We start from the raw sequence: 23,925 nt of genomic DNA, 5'->3' as shown, positions 1-23,925 counted from the left end.
CGTTTCTATTGTTCAAAATTTGGAATGGTGTCTCCATCGATCTTACTACTGTTATTTTTTATCAAATCATGTCCTTGAGTGGTGCCAAACGCAAGGGTCAACACTTAATGTTTCCGAAAGTCATTTACAAACTTTTGGACTGTCAGCGTCCTTTGAAGAATTCCCATGAGACCTTGACTTCTCCTTTGGTTGGTCCTACCTACACTGTCAAAGATGACCATGCTCTATCCACAGCTCGAAAGGTCAAAGGCATTAATCTGGCTGGTTCTCGGTCCGGCAATGTCATGTCTCATACTCCTGTTGTCCCGACTGCTCTCGCTTCTATCTAGACAGGAATTGCAAGTCTCTCCGAGCGGTTCACTCACATGGAGGATACTCAGCGCCAAATTCTTGCTTCGTTGGTCATTATCAATGCATCCACCATTCCTGCTCCATGATGGTTACCGTTCCTTTCGATCTTTTTTATTTATTTTCTTTTGATAATGTACAAGAACACTTTATGTGTCTTTCTTTTGGTTTTGTTTCCTTTGTTCTTTGGCATTTTCTTAGACAATGAGGGGGAGAGAGAGTAACTCTATTTTTGGTACTTTGATTATGTTGGTTGACCTGCAGTTGTTCATTGTTTTTGTTAATTGATTTTGTCTTGCGCTTTGAGTATTTTTGGTAGGGGGAGTCATTTTGTGACTCTTGTGAATTTAAAGCACTCACTTGTGTTTTGCACGGATCTTTTAAAAATCGATATGCTTTGTCTATAAAATTGTCAAAGGGGGAGATTGTAAATCCTAAAATTTGCATATTTTATTGAAATATCCTTTTAATTAAAAGATCAATTTTTGTTTCCCTTTATTGTGATTTTCGGAATTCACTTTCCCTTTCTTGTGATTTTCGGATTATTTAGCTTCCTTATTAAGGGAAGTTATTTCTTGCAAATATTCAGTACTTACTCAAAGTCATTTCTGGAATATTTGACTGTATATTTTCATGCAACTCAAGATTATAAATATCAAGAAACTGAATCTTTGCAATCATTAATTATTATTTCTATCTTGAGCATTTTGATCTGACACAGGTATTAGCTGTCTCCACCAAACTCGTCTCTGTCGGATCAGCATCTTCTAAAAAAGGCAATTCTTCATCAATCAATAATATCTTCAAATATTCTTGCCTTTATTAGGAGATTCCCTCTCAGCCTTTATGAGCACAAAATGGACTCTATAAATATATCTGTAAGGCTTTGAGAAAAAATGAACTCTTAGATGCATAATTTGTGAGTGTATTGTAATATTTGTGAGAGTTCCTTCTTTGTATTCAAGATCATAGTATTTACGTGATCTTGTGAAAAAATGAGTGTTTAGTATTTGTCGTGAGTTTATACCACGTTCATGAGTGAATACACTTTGTAATTTGAACACAACTTTATAATCTTCGGGAGAGGATTTTTACAAGCCTTGCGTCGGGAGGATGCAAGCACTCGAGCCATTGAAGGGAGTTCAAGTGGCTGAGCGTTTCAATCAAAATCAAATTGGTGAAGAGAAGTACAACAAAGTTGCGGTAAATCTCAAGAGGGTGTCTTGTTTTGTATATGTCAATATTTTGTACTTGTGATTCTTTATTAATTGATTTTATTCTCTGGGCGTGGCTCCAAGGAGTAGGTTATCCGAAAGGGTTTCTGAACCTTGTAAAAATTCGTTGTGTTCTTTAATTGTTTTTGCAGTGTCTTTTTATTATATTCATTTTCTGTCGTGACAAGTGTGGTTTCTATCCCGACAGAACGGACATCTGTCTAAACATTTAATTACCATTCCGCACTTTAATTAATTCACATGGTTTAATTAATTTGGTAATTACTAAAAACGGAATTTCACATGTTGACTTTTTTAACTTGTTTAGTAGTTGTTTTAGTCTATCCTTCTGCTCATTGTCATGTTCATAAGATATTTCACTATTTCATTAAATGCGTATCTAGCTAGCTTTCTTGTTCATAATTGAGTTTTTGTGATTTTTTATTGTGTTATTCTACTTGGGAACAACATACGAACGAAAGTGACTCTAGCTAATAAGTATGGTATTTATATAAATGTGCTGAAATTGTTATTAAAGAATTTGTTGGTTGTGCTTGTTGTATTTATAATGAAAAAGAAAAGTGTTTTGATTCCTCTTTTCTCATGTCAGTTTCAAAACAAAATCAACTTGATATGTTGTAACGAACGCCCTAGACTAATACTTACAAAACATTCGCATAACATAGTTTATAAAAGAATATCATTAATTATCAAAGTCTCAGGGGGACTTGTTTAAAACCATACAAGTTGGCGCCATAAGTTTTAAAATAAAACATAGATTTTTATGCAAAGTTCAAAGAAACCAAAATTTAAATAACTGAGTCCCACTGATAATTTAGGAAAGTCTCTTAAAAACAAAACATAATTTAAATGGCGTTCTACGTTGATCTTTTTTCCGTCCATAGGATTACCCCACGCCATACACCCCATGATGATAGAACTCCTCACGTCACCACGCGTGCCATAAAGAAATCCTATTTGCTACCTGGAAGGAAAGTAAGGGGGTGAGCTAAAAGCCCAGTAAGGAAGTACAAACAAATAAGCAAGTAAGAATACAACAAAAACAAACACTAACGTTCATCTAAAACATCATGGTATAACATAACATAATCGTAACATATCATCATATCATAACATAATCGTAACATATCATCATATCATAACATAATCGTAACATATCATCATATCACAAACATACAGCATACATGATGAGCATGGATCGCTAGTTATCCATGTCACCCTATGAGGTAAACAGGAGATCACTGGTCCTTGAATAACCTCGGCGCGTCCGCCCTAGGAGTTACGTCTTAATGTCCTTAGTAACTCGTTCGATGTATCTGACATCGTAATCTATTTGATGTATCTAACATCGTAATCTGTTTGATGTATCTAACATCCATACACATATCACATTCAACATATCATCACGTTATGGCATTCATAATTCATAACAATTCATTCATACAACAGTCTTACTATTCATAGCATAAAATCATAGAATCTATCCAACTTCCTTACCTCAGGTCCAAGCTAAGAAATTTCACAATCTTTCAATGAGCCTATATCATAATCAAAATAACATTTCTTAGGTTCATAAAATTACTATTTTGCCCTTCCACACAACTCACGTGTGCATGGGCCATGCACACATAATAACTGTTACACATAACATGCAATTATTCTTAACTACACATAAAGCCATGAAAAGAATAATGCTCATTTTACCCATTTTACTAGCATGATCGTTTTATAAAAACCACATAGTTGAATAATAAACATAATTTTGGACGTAAAAGTGGAGTTGCATGTAACATGCATACGTGGGAACATTGTGTAATAGAGACGTTTTCAAAAACGATAATTCTACACTTCTTACTTTTATTGTTTTAAAATCAATAGACTTATTACATGCTTTATTTTTCTTAAAATTTCTAAGTTGATTAAATTTCTCAAAACATTATTTTATTTTATAAAATTATTTTATTTTAGCTCAAAAATAAAATATGTGATAAATTTCATTCATTAATCTCAAATTACAAAGAATTAACGAAAAAGCTTGGATTTAATTAAAATGCCTATTTTTAATATGTTTCTTTAGAAATATAAATTTTATCATTGTGTTACATAAATGAGGTGAGAAAAATATATATTTTTAAGTGTGGAAAATACATTTTTCTTTAAATTATTTAAGACTTAGTTTTATGTAACAAAAATCCATATGTGACAATTAAATAACAATTTTTTTCAACCTTTTTAAAACAAATTTTCAGCCACCATTTATTTTCCTCAAAAAATCACAAATAAATAGAATCTAAATATTTTTCTCAATCAAAACAAAGGAAAAATCATAACTTATCAAAATATGCATTCATACCATTAAAAATAACATTTTTCAATATTACCATAACTTAGGAAAAATAATTTAATCCAAAAACTCATCAAATTCATTTTAGTGAAACTCACTTCATATTTTCTTACAAAAATTCCAGCAACTATTTTTATCATTAAAAATTGCCATATTCAATTTAAAAGCTCATATTTTCTCAAAAATCAATAAAAATTCTGTAGGTAATTATTTGAGTAAAATATCATTTTAATGAGACTTAAAATCCCCTTTTAATTCCATAAAATTTACATAACATCAAGGACATTACTTATGCATGCAAATCATTTTTAAATCAAACTTTTACCCAATTATTTGCAAAAATCAGCAAGCTAAATTTCTCATGAAACTCATCTTTTATCCCAAAAATTTCACATAAAATCATACATGTCCAAAATCTCATCATACTCTTATTATATACATGATTCTAATATTACTAACATATTCACATGAAATCTTATAAAACCAATTTTCTATTCCATTGAATCTACACATGAAATCCAACAACAATAACCATGGCAATAGCATACATAAATTCATAACACCATATCTCATGAACATGCCTTTAAAAAAACCCTAACATAATTCTTATCATTTTTCTAAAATCATCATTTACCATTTACATAAATCAAAGATTAAAAAGACAACCATAGCAATATAAACATAACATATATCCTCATTATAAAACCTATCAAATCCATTCCCTCAATCATACCCATGAACCCTTTTTAAACAAATCATATTCTCAAAATATACAAATCATAATCATCAATCCTACAATAATCAACCATTAGCATCACCATCAAAAACCTCAAAGACAAACCCATCAAAACCAATATATAGGCTAAGAAAGACCATTACCTCTCTTGATTGTAAAATCAAGAACACAATAAGATCAACACCCAAACTTCACACCCTTGTTCAAGCCTAGGGTTTTTTTATTTGAAAACCACCATGAGGAGGAGAAAGAACCCAAACACACACAACAAATAAACAAGTCAATAACATATAATCAATAAAAAGAGATTAGACAAACAAGAAAAACAAGAGACATACTCTAAGATGGGTTCCTCTTCACCTTCTTCTTCTTTCTTTCTTTCTTCTTCTCCCTCTCTCTCTACACGCCACTCTCTCTCTCTCTCTCTCTCTCTCTCTCTCTCTCTCTCTCTCTCTCTAATTTCGGCAGCCACAAGAGCAAATGGCTCTTCCCCTCTTTCCTTTCCCCTCTTTCCTTTCCCCTTTATCCTTATTCTCTCATAATGGCTTAATAAAAAGAAAAGGTAAGTTTCCTATTCTCTCCATATTTTCTCTTAATTTTTGTATAATTGTTTTTATCTTTAAATGGAAAGGAATAAAAAGATGATCACATCCTTACCTAAAATAACCATGGTCTTCTAATTTTAATTTAATTGAATCAAGAAAATAAATGGAATAAACCATTCTTTTCCCACTACACATACACATCCACACTACATGCCATTTCCTTTATTTTTATTTTATTTTTCTTTAATTCGCTACTTATTAAAATAAACTACCCAAAAATATCATAAATGGCAATCATAAAATGTGTAGAAAATCCACACATGTGCACCTTATTACCATGTACTAGCACACACTAAAACACTAGAGTGCATCACTATCTACCATGCACCTTAGTGCATTCAATCATAACTCACATAATTACCTCAATTGTCACATCTATTTAAAATGTAACACTTATAGTAAAATAACACATGTTACACACTATTCACTTATTAAATTAATTAACCAAACAAACAATTAACAAATTTAAATTCAAAAGATTATACCAAACAATTCTAACAATTAAATAAAATAATAAACAATCAAATAAAACAAACAATCAACTAAATAAAATAACAACACTTAAATAAAACAATTCATCACACTTAACATTTAAATAAAATAAATCACAAAAATTTAAATAATCTAAAAAAAAAATTTGGTGCACTGCATATGTTTCATTTTCTATATGTGCAAAATTCGAATGAAATATAACTGTTAATATATGATGAGTAAATGTTTAAAATTAGTTATTAAACAAAAAGCATATTTTAGCATTGACCATTAATATTTTCGATGGTAGGAGAATGGTAAGTTTGCCAATTTTTAGCATTGACCATTAATATCTACATCCTAAATTAAATTTGTGTATGTGTGGCAGTGTCTTAGTTTTTGTGAGCATTGAAATTTGTATGTGTGGCAGTGTCTTAATTTTTATCTTTCTAATGCTTGCATATATATGCTATGATAAAATTGCCTTAACTAACATATTTTTCGTACTTAGTGGTTATAGGTACCTAATCAAATAGAAATAAGGTCAAGGCCAGACTTTATATATGCCCCAAAGGATTGGTCATGCTTACTGCTTCGAAGAACTTAAAGTCCTTTAATATTCTGAAGCTCATCCCAGAAAATAGGTTGGTTATGTATCTTTATTCCTTTTCCATTTTATTATGCAACAAGAATCTGCAGGTATCTCTAATTCTTCTAGTATGATGCATAAGATTAAAATAAGATTGTAAACAATATTTTCTTGACTGATTTCTAAATTGGCTGTGTTATTTCTCTCAGTTTACTTGTATCCTAAATTATTCTATGAACTAGTTAGTTTGAAGAAGCGAACAAGAAATGATGGGTTGATGCTAGCTGCAAGAGGCTAGCATAGATGGACTTGATGGGAAGAAATGGTCCAAACATCTTATAAGGCTTATCTTTTTTGCTATATTTGTAATGCATAATGTAAACATCAAGATTCTAAGATTATTTGCCTTTGTTCTTGGGACCTTTTCCTCCTAATATTGCCTTTGTTCTTGTAGACTATTTCAAAAGATGATGAATTTGTTGGTGCTTGAAATAAATTGTTATCTAATTTATAGTTTTTTTTTCTCCATTTCCTTATGTATAGTGGATGTTGGAGACTTTGTATAGAATTATTGTAAACTTATTGAATTGACTCTTCTTGAATTATACATATATTGTACTTAGACTAATACGAAAAGGGCCCAAACCGTAATTGTTTCTTTTCAAGGATTAGGTAGAATTATAAAAAATTTAATGTATAAGTTTCCAGATTATTCATATTTGTTCCAAATTTTTTTTTTAGATTTGTAAACTATCTCGTTGAATGTATAAGTTTTGTTATTTTAATTTATAAGTTTTCAGATTTGTATATAAATGTTTCATTTAAATCATAATGTTTAATTAAAAATAAATATTAATTAATTTTTAAAAAATTAAAAATATAACTTTTAAGGACACAAATTGCACCCCTAAAAAATTCTCTTAGGGCACGTGAAGAGTGCCCTAAAACCTTTATTTAAAGGCACTAAACTAGATCTTTTTGGGTACGCAGTGCGACCCCTAAAAACTGTAATGACCCACTAATCTAGACTAATTGGACCATTATCAAAACTATACATAAAACTTACATTTTTACGAAAATACCATAATTTATTGAGTAACTTGAAAAATAAGAGTTATTTACAAATAAACAGAATACTGAGAAGGATTTTGGGATCCCATTGTCTTTAAAACAAAACAAGATTTAAAATAAAAGACATTACATAATAATGCGGAAAATACACATAAAAACCATAAAAACATAAAAGGAAGACTATATCCTCGAATCGAATAACGCTCGGCCCCTTGACTCCATTCATCATCGATATACATTCTCCAAGCGTCACGAATCTTTCCGCCTCTAAACTTATTTTCCTGCACATAAACAGAAAGGAGTGAGCCTAATGCCCAGTAAGGAAAATCTAACACAAAGTCACATACATAATTTCATAAGAAAACATAAAGACTTAACATAATACATATAACATACACTTATTATAATGGCCATTATTACTTGGGGTCCCATAGACTAAACAAGCATATGCCCATGGGATTAGTGGGGTCCTACTAGCTAAGTAGGTCATATGCCCATAACCCATTTGGGGTCTTGTTAGTCATATGGGTCATATGCCCAAGCCTACAAACATACACATATATCATAACACTTTTAATAACATAAAACATATAGATAACATAATCACATAACATGTTGATTCTAGCCTATTTCCTTACCAAAGTTACCGAGATTATGGACTGAGTTGGGATTGTTGGAACACTCCTAAAACCATAAGAAAGAGTAAGTCTAAAGAAAGGAGATGAAATGAAAGAGATGGAAAGACTAAACCATAGAAAACATACTTACCGACTTATATGCTTAAAAGCTTGGATTCCCTAACCAAAATAAGAATAAGGTTAGGGGACTGAGTAGAAGGTTTTGAGAAAGGAAATAACATAAAAATACAGAAAAGAACTAGAGTTTTGGGTTTACCTCAAAGATTGCAAGATCAATCTAACCTTCACTGAAACACTATAGAACTCACTTCCCAAAGTGTTTAATAAGCTTATGATGTCTAAGCTTATAGTTTTTCCCCAAACCAAGTGTTTACACTCTCACACTCACTTAACACTAGCAGCCTCTGAACTTAGAGCAAATGGTGAATAATGGCTGGGTACTAGGTCCTATTTATAGAGTTTGGGAATGAAAATATCTTGATTTTACTTGAATAAAAATAATGGCTTTTTAGGTGAAAATCATTTGAATAATCGTTCAGCAGAGGCTGAAGACTCGTTCAGAAGATGCTGGACTGTTGAAGGAGTTTGAATGGCTGAAGGGAAAAGAATTCAAATGTATTTGAATTCATGCTGGTGGAGGCGATATATCGCCCCCTATAGGCGATATATCGCCTGGACCTTTGTTCCCGAGGCGACCGTGCATCGATTCGTGTTTTCCGTATCTACGTGCTGCGATATATCGCCCCCTATAGCTGCGATATATCGGCATACGCTGAATATTTAAACACGAATTTACACATTTTTAGCTGAGTTTGAATGGAGTAAACAGCCTTGACTAAGCCCTCAACGTGCTCAAAGCTGCTGACTGACCCTATACATTCAAACTTTTACCCTTATTTAATTTAATCCTCAAAAATACTTAATCCTTAATTACCATTCAAAACATGTGCTTAAAATCCTATTGGTTGATGTCTAAACCTTATAATATAATAATATAATCCTTAATATCAGTCACATTAATCAAACCTTAGGTTATACTTAATATTCTTAAACTATAGGTTAAACTTAGAAAATCTATAAGTACTACTATGAGTGTCCAAATAACTCCCGGTCTGAACCAAAAATCCAAAGTAACAATGATAACACTAAACATACTATAATACTACTAAACAATTAGCTAAGTAAAGTTCTTGGACTCTACAATTCTCCCCTACTAAAAAGAATTTCGTCCTCGAAATTTACTTGCCAAATAATTCTGGATACCAGCTCTGCATGTCCTCTTCCAACTCCCACGTTGCCTCGCGTTCAGAACTATTGCTCCATAGGACTTTAACTATAGGAAAGCTCTTGGACCGTAACTGCTTCATCCCCCTATCTAGGATGCTAACCGGTCGTTCCTCGTAACTTAAGTCTTTCTGGAGTGCTATGGTATCGTACTTGAGGACGTGAGATGGGTTTGACACATACTTGCGTAACATCGAGATGTGGAAGACGTTGTGACTATCGGCTAGTGCTGGAGGTAGGGCTAGTCTATACGCAACTGGTCCCACTTTGTCCAATATCTCAAAAGGACCTAAGAATCGGGGACTGAGCTTGCCTTTCTTCCCGAACCGCTTGACACCCTTCATAGGAGATATCTTCAGGAAGACTTGATCTCCAACTTGGAACTCCACATCGCGTCTCTTGGTATCTGCATAGCTTTTCTGTCGGCTTTGAGCAGCAAGCATACGCTGTCTAATAAGCGTTACTGCTTCTTGAGCTTGCCTAACAGCTTCGGGCCCTAGAAGCTGCCTTTCTTCTACCTCGTCCCAGTGCAACGGTGATCGGCACCTTCTTCCATATAGCAACTCATAAGGTGCCATCTCGATCGTCAACTAGTAGCTGTTGTTGTACGAGAACTCGATCAGCGGTAAGTACTTGTTCCACGATCCTCCGAAGTCGAGTACACAAGCGCGTAGCATATCTTCTAAAATCTGAATCGTACCCTCGGACTGCCCATCTGTCTGAGGATGGAAAGCTGTACTAAGACTTAACTTAGTACCCATGGCTTGCTGTAAGCTTCTCCAAAATCTTGACGTAAACACTGATCCTCTATCTGATACTATTGTCTTGGGGATTCCATGCAATCGTACAATCTCTTGGATGTAGATGTCTGCATATTGGTCTGCCGTATAAGAAGTCTTAACAGGCAGAAAATGAGCCGACTTGGTTAGTCTATCTATGACTATCCAAGCAGAATCATGCTGCTTATTCGTCTTTGGCAGACCCGTCACGAAGTCCATGGCTATATCATCCCACTTCCATTCTAGTATGCTAAGCGGTTGCAATAATCCTGCAGGCCGCTGATGCTCCGCCTTCACTTGCTGGCATACCAGACACTTAGATACATACTCCGCTATGTCCTTCTTCATCCCTGGCCACCAATAGACTGCCTTGATGTCATGAGTCATCTTGGTAGACCCTGGATGAACTGAGTACGGAGTATTGTGCGCTTCTTCTAGGATTGTCTTCTTAATACTCTGATTGTCTGGCACGCATACCCGATCCTTATATCTCAATAAACCTTGACTGGATATTGAGAAATCTGTAGTCTTTCCTTCTCTGACTGCATCCATGTGCGTTGCTAGTGAATCATCATGTCTCTGACCATTTCGTATGTCTTCTAGCAGATTCGATTGGATAGACAAGTTAGCCAGCTTGCCTACAACAACTTCTATTCCGGCACTGATAAGCTCCTGTTGCAGTGGCTTTTCTATTCCGGATAAGGCTGCTAAGTTCCCATAACTTTTTCGGCTAAGTGCATCGGCAACTACGTTTGCCTTCCCCGGGTGGTATAGGATTTCGCAGTCGTAATCCTTTACTAACTCTAACCACCTGCGCTGCCTCATGTTAAGCTCCTTCTGAGTAAAGAAGTATTTTAAACTTTTGTGGTCCGTATAAATCTCGCACCGTTCTCCGTAAAGATAATGGCGCCAGATTTTTAACGCAAAGACCACCGCTGCCAACTCCATATCGTGAGTAGGATAGCGTTGTTCATACTCCTTTAACTGACGTGAGGCGTAGGCTATCACCTTGTCATTCTGCATCAGTACGCATCCCAATCCTAACTTTGATGCATCACAGTAGACAACGAACTTGTCGTTGGGTGTTGGGACACTAAGTACTGGTGTTGAGCAAAGTTTATCCTTAAGCAACTGGAAGCTTTCCTCACACTTATCATTCCAGTTAAACTTTTGTTGCTTCCGGGTCAAGTTGGTGAGTGGAGTGGCTATTTTAGAAAAGCCCTCTACAAACTTTCTATAGTAACCTGCTAGCCCTAAGAAGCTTCTTACTTCCGACGCGTTCTTTGGTCTAGGCCAATCCTTCACGGCCTCTACCTTCGATGGATCCACGGCAACTCCGTCTTTCGATATGATGTGCCCGAGGAACGCCACTTGTGAGAGCCAAAACTCGCATTTCTTGAACTTCGCGTAGAGTTGGTGCTCCTTCAATCGCGTCAAAATTATCCTCAAGTGTTCCTCGTGCTCCACTTCATCCTTGGAGTAAATTAAAATGTCGTCGATGAACACAACGACGAATTTATCCAAGTAGTCCTTGAAGACCCTATTCATTAAGTCCATAAACGCGGCTGGCGCGTTAGTAAAACCAAAAGACATAACCAAGAACTCGTAATGTCCATAACGAGTCCTAAAGGCTGTCTTAGGAATATCTTCCCCCTTTACCTTGAGCTGATGATACCCGGACCGTAAATCGATCTTAGAGAATACAGTCGCGCCTCGGAGTTGATCAAACAAATCATCAATCCGAGGTAGCGGGTATTTGTTCTTAATCGTTACTTTATTCAGCTCATGGTAGTCTATGCACATGCGCATACTTCCGTCCTTCTTCTTCACGAATAGTACCGGAGCTCCCCATGGTGAATGGCTTGGCCTAATGAAACCCAAGTCCAGGAGTTCTTGTAGCTGCGTCTTTAACTCCTTGAGTTCCGTAGGTGCCATCCGGTATGGTGCCTTAGAGATAGGCTCGATGCCCGGTACTAATTCTATCGTGAAGTCTATTTCTCTAGTTGGCGGCAATCCTGGCAAGTCATCGGGAAATACTTCTGGAAATTCTTGTATGACTCGAACATCTCCAACTTTGAGTGATGTCTCCTTCTCCACATTCGTGATGTTGGCTAAGAATGCTTGGCATCCTTTCTCCATCATTCTCTGAGCTTTGAGAGATGATACTAACGGTGTGCGTAGTCCTGAAGCTTGTCCCATGAAGCACAGTTTCTGGCCGTCAGGAGTATCGAATGTCACCTTCTTGCGTCTGCAGTCGATCGTTGCGCCATGCCGTGCTAGCCAATCCATGCCTAGTATGACGTCGAAGTCTTTGATCACCAGCTCTATCAGGTCTCCTTCTAGTTCCTTGTCCTCAATCTTGATTGGTACGCCTCGTACAATTCGTGATGATAGAACTACTTTGCCCGAAGGCAACTCGGTTGCAAACCTAGTTCTAAATCTTTCACTAGGTTTGTCTAGTTTATCTATCATTCCTAACGAAATATACGAATGAGTGGCTCCCGAATCAAATAATACATGACAAAAATTATTGAGGATGGAAACCTGACCTGTGACCACCTTGTTGCTAGCATCCGCCTCTCCTTGGGTTAAAGCAAAAACCCGAGCAGGAACCATCTTTTCGTCCTTCTTTCCTTCCGGCTTTTGCTGAGGACAGTCTCTTTTACGATGCCCTTCTTGACCACAGTTGAAACACTCCTTGGTGTTGGCACGACATTCTCCGGGGTGCTTCTTCTGACATTTGGCACATGGCGGGTATTCCACGTAGCCCGACCTATTTCCCCCATTACTTGGTCGTGCCCTTTTATTGTTGTCGGCTTGCTTGTTGTCAGGATGCCTTCTCTTCTGTCCGTTACCGTTGTTGTTGGACTGACTGTTGCTGGACTGATTGTTGTTCCGACTGGCCTGAGGTTGGCTCTGCTGCCTAGGTTCCGACTTGCTGGCTTCTTCTTTGCTCACGTTGGCTTGCAACCTTTCTACTTCAATTGCCGTCTCAAGAACGTCGGCATATGAAGTGTTTCCCGGGTTTGCTAGTTTAACCCCCATCTCGATCTTCGGGCGAAGTCCTCTAACAAACTTGTTCACCCTAAGATAGTCGGTTGGAACCAACTCTGCTGCGAACTTCGCTAAGCGATCGAACTGACGAGCATATTCCGCCACTGTTAAGTTCCCTTGCTTCAGATTGGTGAACTCCTCAACTCTCGTAGCAAGCACTGCTGAATTGTAGTACTTCTTGTGGAAGAGCTCCACAAATCGGGTCCACGTCATGGTGGCAGCATCGTGGGATTGCTGGACCAAATCCCACCATATCCTGGCATCTTTCTTGAGTAAAGATGAGACGCAGGATATGCAGTCAGCATTATTAAGGTTCATGTGGGCTAGGATCGGCTCCACATTCCTTAGCCATTCTTCTGCTTCAAAGGGGTCCGTAGTCCCTTCGAAGTTCGGAGCGTGCTGCTTGCGGAACCTCTCATACACCGGCTCCATATGCTGTACAGGATATGGAGCGTAGTTCGTCATAGGCCATCCCCCATATGGACCGACTTGTTGGGGTGCTAGGGCCATTGGCTGTGGCTGCGGCTGTGGCTGTGGCGGAGGCTGAGGCTGAGATTGAGCCTGTTGGCGTTGTTGCTGCAGAAGTTCCTCGACTTGCTGTCGTAGTCTGGCAATCTCTGCAGTGTTGTCAGCTGGCTGTACCAGTGCGTTGCGGCGAGCAGTAACACGCACTCTCCTTCGGCGAACGGTAGGGACCGCATTGGTCGCTGGAACATCGTTGGAAGCGTTCCCGTTGGTGCGAGCAGATCTTCGGAGAGACATCGTAGCAGAGTTCTAACAGTTAAAAAAACATGTTAGAACTTTTCCTAATAGGCTCTAAGGCAAAAACTTATTCTAAACAAACATATCTCGGACCTATTTATTATGACTTTTTATGAAAAATTATATAGGTCTTTATTTATTATTAGAGTGGGTTTCTATACTTAGAAAAACAAGTCATATTTATTTTCTAAGTGTGTTTCTAATCATCCTATATGACTTAATTCTCAGGCTCGAAACTTATCTTTGTTCCAAAGTTAACCATATTGAGGGAGGGCTGGGATCAGTAAAATCGTTCCCACTACTAAGGCCCCCTAACTCTCAACAAGGAAACCAGGTTCATTGATTCGTATCCACCCTCACCGAACTCAGTCATTATTCATTTTATTTAGTATTTATTATGATTGTGAAAAAAATTCAAACTCACACATGATATTCAAATAGCATGTTTTATTCATTTGGAAAACAATTTCACTTATTACAATCATAACATAAAAGTAAATAAAACAAATAAAAACTACTAATCTAAAAATCGGGATCTTCTACATCCGATCCGTCATCTAACATATCATCATCTATAGCCTCATAGTCATCATTATCATGAGCATCAAAATGCCCTCTAGGAAGGTTTATGAGAATCCTATTCTTTTGCTCCTTGGTGAATTGAAATTCAAATTTTGCGGTGAACCTAACTAAGAGGAAATAGTATCTCATTGCTAATGGTGATTCATCCTCATCATTCATTTCTTCCCATATTTCTTCTAAGGCTGCTATTACAGGATGGAAATCTTTAAACAACCTAATCACTAATACATATTGTTCCGTTGATCTTAGCATTATTTGTTTATCCTCTTGAAGGCCACCTATCGCTTGGTGAAACAAAAGCAACCTTCGAGTAATCCTTTCTAGGGCTCCTACGGTGTTTCTTGGCTCCCTTATTCTTTTTAAGGCCTTAATGGCTCAGATATCTTGGTAGGTTAAAGCTCCATTCATTTTTAACTGAAACATAAACACTAAAGTTGTTAGCTATACACATAGACAAAGTAACTTGTAACTTGTAACTTAAACACTTACTTGGCGGTCCGATTCGGAGCTTTGAGCATGTGTATCGAGGAGAACTTCATGCGAAGGAACCGTTTGGCTCTAATACCAACTGTAATGACCCACTAATCTAGACTAATTGGACCATTATCAAAACTATACATAAAACTTACATTTTTACGAAAATACCATAATTTATTGAGTAACTTGAAAAATAAGAGTTATTTACAAATAAACAGAATACTGAGAAGGATTTTGGGATCCCATTGTCTTTAAAACAAAACAAGATTTAAAATAAAAGACATTACATAATAATGCGGAAAATACACATAAAAACCATAAAAACATAAAAGGAAGACTATATCCTCGAATCGAATAACGCTCGGCCCCTTGACTCCATTCATCATCGATATACATTCTCCAAGCGTCACGAATCTTTCCGCCTCTAAACTTATTTTCCTGCACATAAACAGAAAGGAGTGAGCCTAATGCCCAGTAAGGAAAATCTAACACAAAGTCACATACATAATTTCATAAGAAAACATAAAGACTTAACATAATACATATAACATACACTTATTATAATGGCCATTATTACTTGGGGTCCCATAGACTAAACAAGCATATGCCCATGGGATTAGTGGGGTCCTACTAGCTAAGTAGGTCATATGCCCATAACCCATTTGGGGTCTTGTTAGTCATATGGGTCATATGCCCAAGCCTACAAACATACACATATATCATAACACTTTTAATAACATAAAACATATAGATAACATAATCACATAACATGTTGATTCTAGCCTATTTCCTTACCAAAGTTACCGAGATTATGGACTGAGTTGGGATTGTTGGAACACTCCTAAAACCATAAGAAAGAGTAAGTCTAAAGAAAGGAGATGAAATGAAAGAGATGGAAAGACTAAACCATAGAAAACATACTTACCGACTTATATGCTTAAAAGCTTGGATTCCCTAACCAAAATAAGAATAAGGTTAGGGGACTGAGTAGAAGGTTTTGAGAAAGGAAATAACATAAAAATACAGAAAAGAACTAGAGTTTTGGGTTTACCTCAAAGATTGCAAGATCAATCTAACCTTCACCGAAACACTATAGAACTCACTTCCCAAAGTGTTTGATAAGCTTATGATGTCTAAGCTTATAGTTTTTCCCCAAACCAAGTGTTTACACTCTCACACTCACTTAACACTAGCAGCCTCTGAACTTAGAGCAAATGGTGAATAATGGCTGGGTACTAGGTCCTATTTATAGAGTTTGGGAATGAAAATATCTTGATTTTACTTGAATAAAAATAATGGCTTTTTAGGTGAAAATCATTTGAATAATCGTTCAGCAGAGGCTGAAGACTCGTTCAGAAGATGCTGGACTGTTGAAGGAGTTTGAATGGCTGAAGGGAAAAGAATTCAAATGTATTTGAATTCATGCTGGTGGAGGCGATATATCGCCCCCTATAGGCGATATATCGCCTGGACCTTTGTTCCCGAGGCGACCGTGCATCGATTCGTGTTTTCCGTATCTACGTGCTGCGATATATCGCCCCCTATAGCTGCGATATATCGGCATACGCTGAATATTTAAACACGAATTTACACATTTTTAGCTGAGTTTGAATGGAGTAAACAGCCTTGACTAAGCCCTCAACGTGCTCAAAGCTGCTGACTGACCCTATACATTCAAACTTTTACCCTTATTTAATTTAATCCTCAAAAATACTTAATCCTTAATTACCATTCAAAACATGTGCTTAAAATCCTATTGGTTGATGTCTAAACCTTATAATATAATAATATAATCCTTAATATCAGTCACATTAATCAAACCTTAGGTTATACTTAATATTCTTAAACTATAGGTTAAACTTAGAAAATCTATAAGTACTACTATGAGTGTCCAAATAACTCCCGGTCTGAACCAAAAATCCAAAGTAACAATGATAACACTAAACATACTATAATACTACTAAACAATTAGCTAAGTAAAGTTCTTGGACTCTACAAAAACATTCTTTTAGGGCTCGCAAAGCACGTGGGGGCCCGTGGGGGGCTCGCCCTAAAAACCCTTCTAGGGCTCGTAATGTGAGTCCTAAAAGGCCTTTTTTGTAGTAGTGTAGTAAAGGTTGATGGACTCCACTTTCTAGCAGTTTTCTCTATACTTGAAATGGAGGATGCACAATACCCAATCTGACACTGATTTCTTTTTGTGAGGCCATTCTCGATGACAAAAAAGACAAAACTAGATGTGAGAGCAAGGACGTTGACAATGGAATTTGATGGTCAACTTATCCAAATCAACGTGTTTGATTCCACTGGTGAGATTAAAGGGAAGGAGACTTCATTGAAATATCCAACATAAAGTTCTTAAGAGCAGCATTATGTTGAGCTAACAACGCTAGACAAAGCACTTGCTTGAGGACAATGCTTAATTAATTGTGAGGGAAGGGAAAACTGCCTTATTTTTATTTTTATTTATTGTGTTTGTGTGTTTAGTTGTTTCTCATGTCAGTTTTTTTAATTTTATGTTCGTTTTTAGGTTTTCATAAGCATGGTTGTGTTGAAAGTCGTTTGTCAGTGAAAAAACTTCTTAATGAGATGAGAATAATTCTAAGAAATTGATGAATTTTGCATGATTTGTGTGCTTAACTCTTATTTTTCTTGTAACTTAAGCTTGATCTTGGATTTGTAACATGATGAGTGCATATGGATTTACATTTTCATTAGTGTTTGGAGAGATTTATGTATGCTATTATCTATACATATTCTCAACCACTCTAGAAACCACTAATTAATTGTTTGAGGTGAAATCATAAGTACTTGTGATTATGAAGATGATTAAGGCATGTTCTTTAGATCGTTTGAGCCTTTCAAGCCTACCTATGATATCTACTTCCCTAGTTTCCAATTTTTGAGCCATAATGACTAATCTTTTTCTTCTATGAAACCAATATCTAAACCTTTGCACCTTGAAAATTTTATCTCTTCATGTGACCCATTACTGAATGGTTTTATATGAATGTTTGATTATGTTGGATTGGTTTTGTATTGTAAGAAGGGGAAGTTTGTATTGTTTTGCTGGATTGTAATGTGAATGTATATGATCTATTATTTCTCCTGATGAAGTTGAATTAAAGAAAAAAAGAAAAAATTTGCATTGAAAAATATTGAAATAAATAAATAAATAAAAAATAACTTTTTATTGCAAAAGTCACTACAAGAATTTTAGCCTAATATAACACCTAAAAATGACAATTTTTAAAAAACGCTATGGTTAAATAGAAAAATCAGGCGCGCTCGGTACAGTAAAAATTTACAGCCCGCCACTAGCTTTTCCATCTCCCCCTCTAATATTCTATTAGCCTATCTCTCTCTCTCTCTCTTGTATCTTCTTCTTCACTAATCAACCCTAACCGTGTTCCTCTCTGTCTCTTTTTCTCTCCCTCTAAAAATAGCCACACACACTACAATCTCTTGCCTTCTCTCAATCTCTCGTTCATCCCACTCACAGTGACTATTTCTTTCGCTCTCTCTGGTTTGGAACCATCGTTCACCGACCTCTCTCTCTCATTCTCTTTCAGATGTGGGTGCTAAGGATCAATGATGAAGGGTCCCAAGAAAGGGCTTTGCGACGATGATGAAAAGACGCAATAATGGGCGAAGCAGATGCTCCCCAAAGTGCTTTGACCCTTTCTTCTCCCTAGCGCGAACCAGAGGCCTTTCCTCCATGGGCGATGGGCAACCGAGTTTGTCCATTATGTGAAGTAAGGTAACTTTAACCCATTTTTTTAATTTATGATATTTGAAGTATGATTTATATGTAAACTAAGGTAACTGAGCTTGTCAATTTAGATTTTTTTTTGGTGTTGATTTATGGATTTGAAAGTTTAACGGCGCCATTCACAAGGGTATGCCCCACAAGTTCTACCATGGCCGAACTGGGCGTGTCTAGAACATCACCAAGCGCGCTATTGGCGTGGAGGTTAACAAGCAGGTTGGGAACCGCATCATTAAGAAGAGGATTCATGTTCGTGTGGAGCATGTCCAACCCTCTAGATGCACTGAGGAGTTCAGAAACAAAAAGTTAAGGAACGATAAGCTCAAGGCCGAGGCCAAGTTGAAGGGTGAGGCCATCAGCACCAAGAGGCAGCCAGAGGGTCTCAAGCCAGGTTTCATGGTCGAAGGAGCTCAGTTGGAAACTGTCACCCCCATTCCTTATGATGTTGTCAACGATCTCAAGGGTGGTTATTAGATCTTTTTATGTATTATTTTTTCTTCTCAATGTTCTGTTCTGTTCTGTTCTTGTCTGGTTTTGATTTTGTTTTCAAGACTACCAATGGAAACGTTTCCTTAATTAGTTCAAGTACTCGAAGCCGTTGTTAGTTTTCATATTTTGAATACTATTCTAAGTACAGTTTTGTTTTAAAAAAATTCAGTGCTATTTTTGTTGTGTACAGAAATATTCCAAGAGTCCAAGATTTTCGGTTTATGAAAGACAAAAAGCAAGAGGCATTCTCATGACACCAGGTCTTCAAGGCAGCTCACCTCACTAGTCATGGCATCAATTCGGAAGGACACCTCAAAGCTTCACAAAAGCCAGATGGCAGCAAGCAGTAGGCACAACACCTCAGTATCTCACGGCATCAGGTCTTCATTTATTAAGATTTTTTTTGAATAAATTTCTGAAGTCAACTCTATATTCGCTCAGGTATATACATGTAATACTGTTTCTGAGATATACTTTTATTAGTTACATCTGTCTATAGAGTTGAGCGAATATAGATATACTGTAATACTGAGCTTAAACCTCCTCCCTGAGCTTCATTATCTATAGATATACTGTAATACTGGACTCTTGATCAGAATTAGACAAAAAGACAACTATTAGTGATCTTAATGAAAGGCATGGTAAGTTTTTTTTTTTTAAGGAATCCTTTTCTTATTTTTAATCACATCTAGATAATTTTTATCTCAGTTTCTGTGTAAGAAAAACACTGAGAGACTGATGAGATTTGATTGAAACTGTCAAGTGGATGAAAATTAATTTTCTACTTATTAACTATCATCTAGCTCAAAGATGTTGGCTTTGCATAGCATCAGAATGATTTGTTGCCACTGTAGTTGATTTTAAGACTAGTTTGGCTGTTTCCCAACTATTTTATGAGTTTCATTTGACTAAGATTTTTACTGTGGAATTCAGATTGCATATTTGTAGTATGTGCTAATGATTTTTGTTTTTGTGTGTTTCTGAGTGAAGCAAGAAAACTGTCTGATGAAAGTTCTAAGTTAGATGTTATATTTTAGAGTTCTATAATTATGGGTTTTCTAAACATGGAGAAGTTGATAAAGCTATTACGTTGTTTGATTGGATGCCATCAAGAAATCCCATTTCTTAAATTACTTGATTGGTGGGTATTTTAGCTAGGATGCCATCAAGAAATCCACCACCTATTTGGTAAAGGATCTAAATTGTATTTTGGATTAGTTTTCTCTGTGATAATACAAACTTTTTAAATTTACTTGAAATTAGTAGTAGTAGTAGTAGTAGTAGTAGTAGTAAACTACTATAATTTTTCTTGCTAGCTAGTTACATCATAGAAAAGCAAATCCCAAATCATGTAAATCATGTAAAACATATTAAAATTTGGGTCTAGTTTGATTTTCTGTTTCTTTATACATTTCAAGGCCACGAGATTAGTTTATTGCAAGAAGTTCTATAAAATCAAAAAATTAAATACATTTCTTTCTAGTTTTGTGTTCCCTTCCCCACCTGCAACTTTCTCATTTTGACAAATTGGTTTTTTCTACTTTGTTTGGTGAGTTGTATCTCTGTTTGAAGTTCTATAATCAACCCTAATTTGCTTCCTCTATGTTTAATGTACAGATTTTGAAGCATGATTGGCCAGCAAGATGGCAAAGCTTTATTCCTGATCTTGTTTCAGCTGCTAAAACTAGTGAAACAATTTGTGAGAATTGCATGGCTATATTGAAGGTTTTTCTCTCTCTCTCTTAAACTATTGAGAGTTAGTTGGCACTAATTACTTGAATATGTTTTCTTCAGCTTCTAAGTGAAGAGGTGTTTGATTTCTCAAGAGGAGAGATGACTCAAAGTAAGATAAAGGAGCTTAAACAATCATTGAACAGGTAGATAATTTATGTATTTTTTATTTTTATTTCATTTTGGGATGCATTTCATGTTTTATATTGTAATGTTTCATGAGTGCTCTTTTTTTTTCCTTCTGTAGACTTATCATTTGCTTATAATTATATATATATATATATATTAAGGACAGTTCTTTTAGATAACCTTTGATGAGAAGTCATTATGCACTTTTTAAGTTATTTTTATTCACTATTATACACATATTTTGATACAATGTCTTCCGGGTGAACTGCCACCACAAAGTCAAGTGATCTGATCACTTATCTTGGACTACTGGTAGTCACGTACTGCCAGTTCATAGTCATCATATATTTAGCTTTTATTTTCTAATTGGCATGTCACATGTTACCGTAATGATATGTTTATGGATTTTTCCAATCTCTCACACATAATGTGATTGGTTGTTGCAGTGAATTTCAACTCATTCATGAGCTATGCTTATATGTACTATCAGCCTCTCAAAGAACTGAGCTTATACGTGCAACACTCTCCACATTGCACGCATTTCTCTCATGGATTCCCCTGGGATATATATTTGAGTCTCCATTGGTATGTGCTTTGCTTGATAGATGGTTGTTGTATTGCCTTTGAATTTAATACTTAATAACTTCCTTAAAATAGTAAGTACATTTGAGCAAAATTCTGATTGTGTTTGTTTATGTAACAGCTTGAAATGCTGCTGAATTTTTTCCCCATGCCATCGTATCGGAATCTCACTCTTCAGTGTTTGACAGAGGTGTGTTTGTATGCTGATTTAGTTAAGAGTTGCTTCAAAACTGTGCCTGGTTCTCATAGTTCACTGCACTGGTGTTTAGGTTGCAGCACTTAATTTTGGAGATTTCTGCAATGCCCAGTACGTTAAGATGTACACCATATTCATGAAACTGTTACAGGTAGGTCCGAAATGAAATGCTTATTGTAGTACTAATCTTTGGTTGGCTTACTCATCACATCATTGTCCAGTTTTTTCTTTTATTTAATTGTATTTCTTGTTCCTGTGTTGCTATTAATATTTTTTTTTCTTCCTTTTGGTCAGACCATGATTCCTCTTAATACAAACATTCCTGAGGCTTATGCAATTGGTTCCCGCGAAGAGCAGGTAAAGTTGTTTTTGGCGCTTCAAAATTTAATGAAGACCATTTTTTATGTGTTCGCTCAATATTTCTTTATTTCTGGCAATGTCTTTTGTTTTTTAACTTACCTATTCTGCAGGCTTTTATTCAGAATTTGGCTTTGTTTTTCACTTCATTTTATAAGGCAAGTTTTTTTCTTTTTTCCCTTTATACTTTCTTGATCTTAGTATTTACCACGTTTTGTTATATTTATATCTCAATGGCCATCCTCTTATGGCTGTAAGTTATGGTTCATTTAGTTGTAGAACAGGCTTAATGTGTCAATAAGGCACTGCTTAAGGAATTTAATAAGATAATATGGAATCACATTGTTTCCTTGTCAAATATCAAAGATTTGAAGTTGCTGTTTAAATACATTGCAACATTCACTGCTTAAGGGATTTAATAAGATAATATACAATCACAATGTTTCCTTGTCAAATCTCAAAGATTTGAAGTTGCTGTTTAAATACATTGCATCATTTTTCAACAGTAACTCTCTCTCGCTCTATCTTTCTCTCTGAGCTACTCTATCATTCAATCTTTCTTTCTTTCTCTCTGTTTGTTGCAGGTGTGTAACAAGGTGGTGGAGGCCCACGGCTTGGGACATGTGACAGGGAGGCTTGACTCGTGGGTCTACGGCGTGGCTCGCTCATGGGTGCGACAGTGCTTGCGACGGTGGTTTATTCGACGGGTTTGACTTTAGTGAGGTTATTCTACAACATTTATGGGTTTGATAATTGTTTTGAGTTTCCAAACTCATGTTATGCTTAGGCACAGCATGATGCCTCCTTTCTCACATTTTAGTTTTCATAAAGTACAATTACTAAGTACCTGTGATAGTTTATTTATAATGTCTTATTGATACATGATTTGAATTTTTACTTGTGCACCGAAGATTCTTTTTGTTGCACTTGTAAGTTATTGTTTTGATGAGCCACATTGTGCTGAGTGTTAGCTGGGATATAGGAATTGGCCAGCATGTGAAGGATGCCTGGGATATAGGAATCTTACTTTTTGTTTGAATAAGTATATATGCTTAGATGAGATTATATATTAACAAAAAAATTTAATGTCTATTTGCAATCATAGAAAAAATGGGTTCTTGCAGTATTATAAGAAGAGCAAGAAATGTAAAGATTCATTTATTATGTTCTTGTGCAATTTGGTCTTTCTGTGTCAGAATTTAGCTCCTGTTCAGTATACAAGAAAGCAAGGTAATTAGCATGCTCTTTGGCTTTATCCTTTTTTGGTTGTAGGTGATTTGCCTGTTGTGATTTCATGCACTAGTGTAGCTCTAGCAGATGCAGGGATAATGATGTATGACCTTGTAACTTCAGTTTCAGTGGTAAGTATCTTGCTCAGTGTTTTTTCCTTACTTTCTATTAAGTGTTCATAAAAGATATCATATCACCCTCTTTGGGCATTCTCAAGCCATCTGTATCTTGTTTTAGTCCATGTTAGCCTTCTACCATCTTTTCAAAAGGGTGGCTTGCATACATAACCTGTAAGAGAAATGAGGTTTTTATAAATGTGTTGTTATAAGAAAGTCAAATTTATGTGATTGGTGATCATTTTTCATGTTTTGCAATATTGGCTTGTCAGCAAATATTGCTCATCTTTTAACCCAATTTTGAGGAAAAGTTGTTATTTTTTTCTTCATGCTTTAGTTTGCTAGTATTTT

At 35.9% G+C, this 23,925-nt stretch overlaps 1 protein-coding gene and 1 long non-coding RNA gene across 2 annotated transcripts; one reads left to right on the top strand and one right to left on the bottom strand.

Moving 5' to 3' along the window:
- Positions 1 to 2,444: 2,444 nt before the first annotated feature.
- LOC133780585 (uncharacterized) lies at positions 2,445 to 5,106 on the bottom strand. Its single transcript, XR_009869427.1, has 3 exons — positions 5,002 to 5,106; positions 4,807 to 4,872; positions 2,445 to 2,547 (listed from the first exon to the last, which is right to left on the bottom strand). It is a non-coding gene; the product is annotated as an uncharacterized LOC133780585 (long non-coding RNA).
- Positions 5,107 to 19,847: 14,741 nt separating this feature from the next.
- On the top strand, positions 19,848 to 21,720 carry LOC133779431 (protein EXPORTIN 1A-like). The gene is made up of 4 exons (XM_062219393.1): positions 19,848 to 19,874; positions 20,851 to 20,958; positions 21,028 to 21,110; positions 21,540 to 21,720. Exons 1-4 carry the CDS (start codon positions 19,863 to 19,865, stop codon positions 21,718 to 21,720), a joined length of 384 nt encoding a protein of 127 aa, XP_062075377.1. The 5' UTR covers positions 19,848 to 19,862.
- The last annotated feature ends 2,205 nt before the right edge of the window (positions 21,721 to 23,925 follow it).

This window comes from Humulus lupulus, chromosome 5 (genome assembly GCF_963169125.1).
Source record: "Humulus lupulus chromosome 5, drHumLupu1.1, whole genome shotgun sequence".
NCBI classification, from domain to species: Eukaryota; Viridiplantae; Streptophyta; class Magnoliopsida; order Rosales; family Cannabaceae; genus Humulus; species Humulus lupulus.
The sequence above is the reverse complement of the archived record's forward strand: the minus strand, read 5'-3'. Positions and strand labels throughout refer to the sequence as shown.

Bases quoted from the DNA above. Each gene is read 5' to 3' on its own strand.
- LOC133779431 (XM_062219393.1), top strand. The intron at 20,959-21,027 runs GTTTTTCTCTCT...TGTTTTCTTCAG, and splicing joins ATTGCATGGCTATATTGAAG to CTTCTAAGTGAAGAGGTGTT. The intron at 21,111-21,539 runs GTAGATAATTTA...TGGTTGTTGCAG, and splicing joins CTTAAACAATCATTGAACAG to TGAATTTCAACTCATTCATG.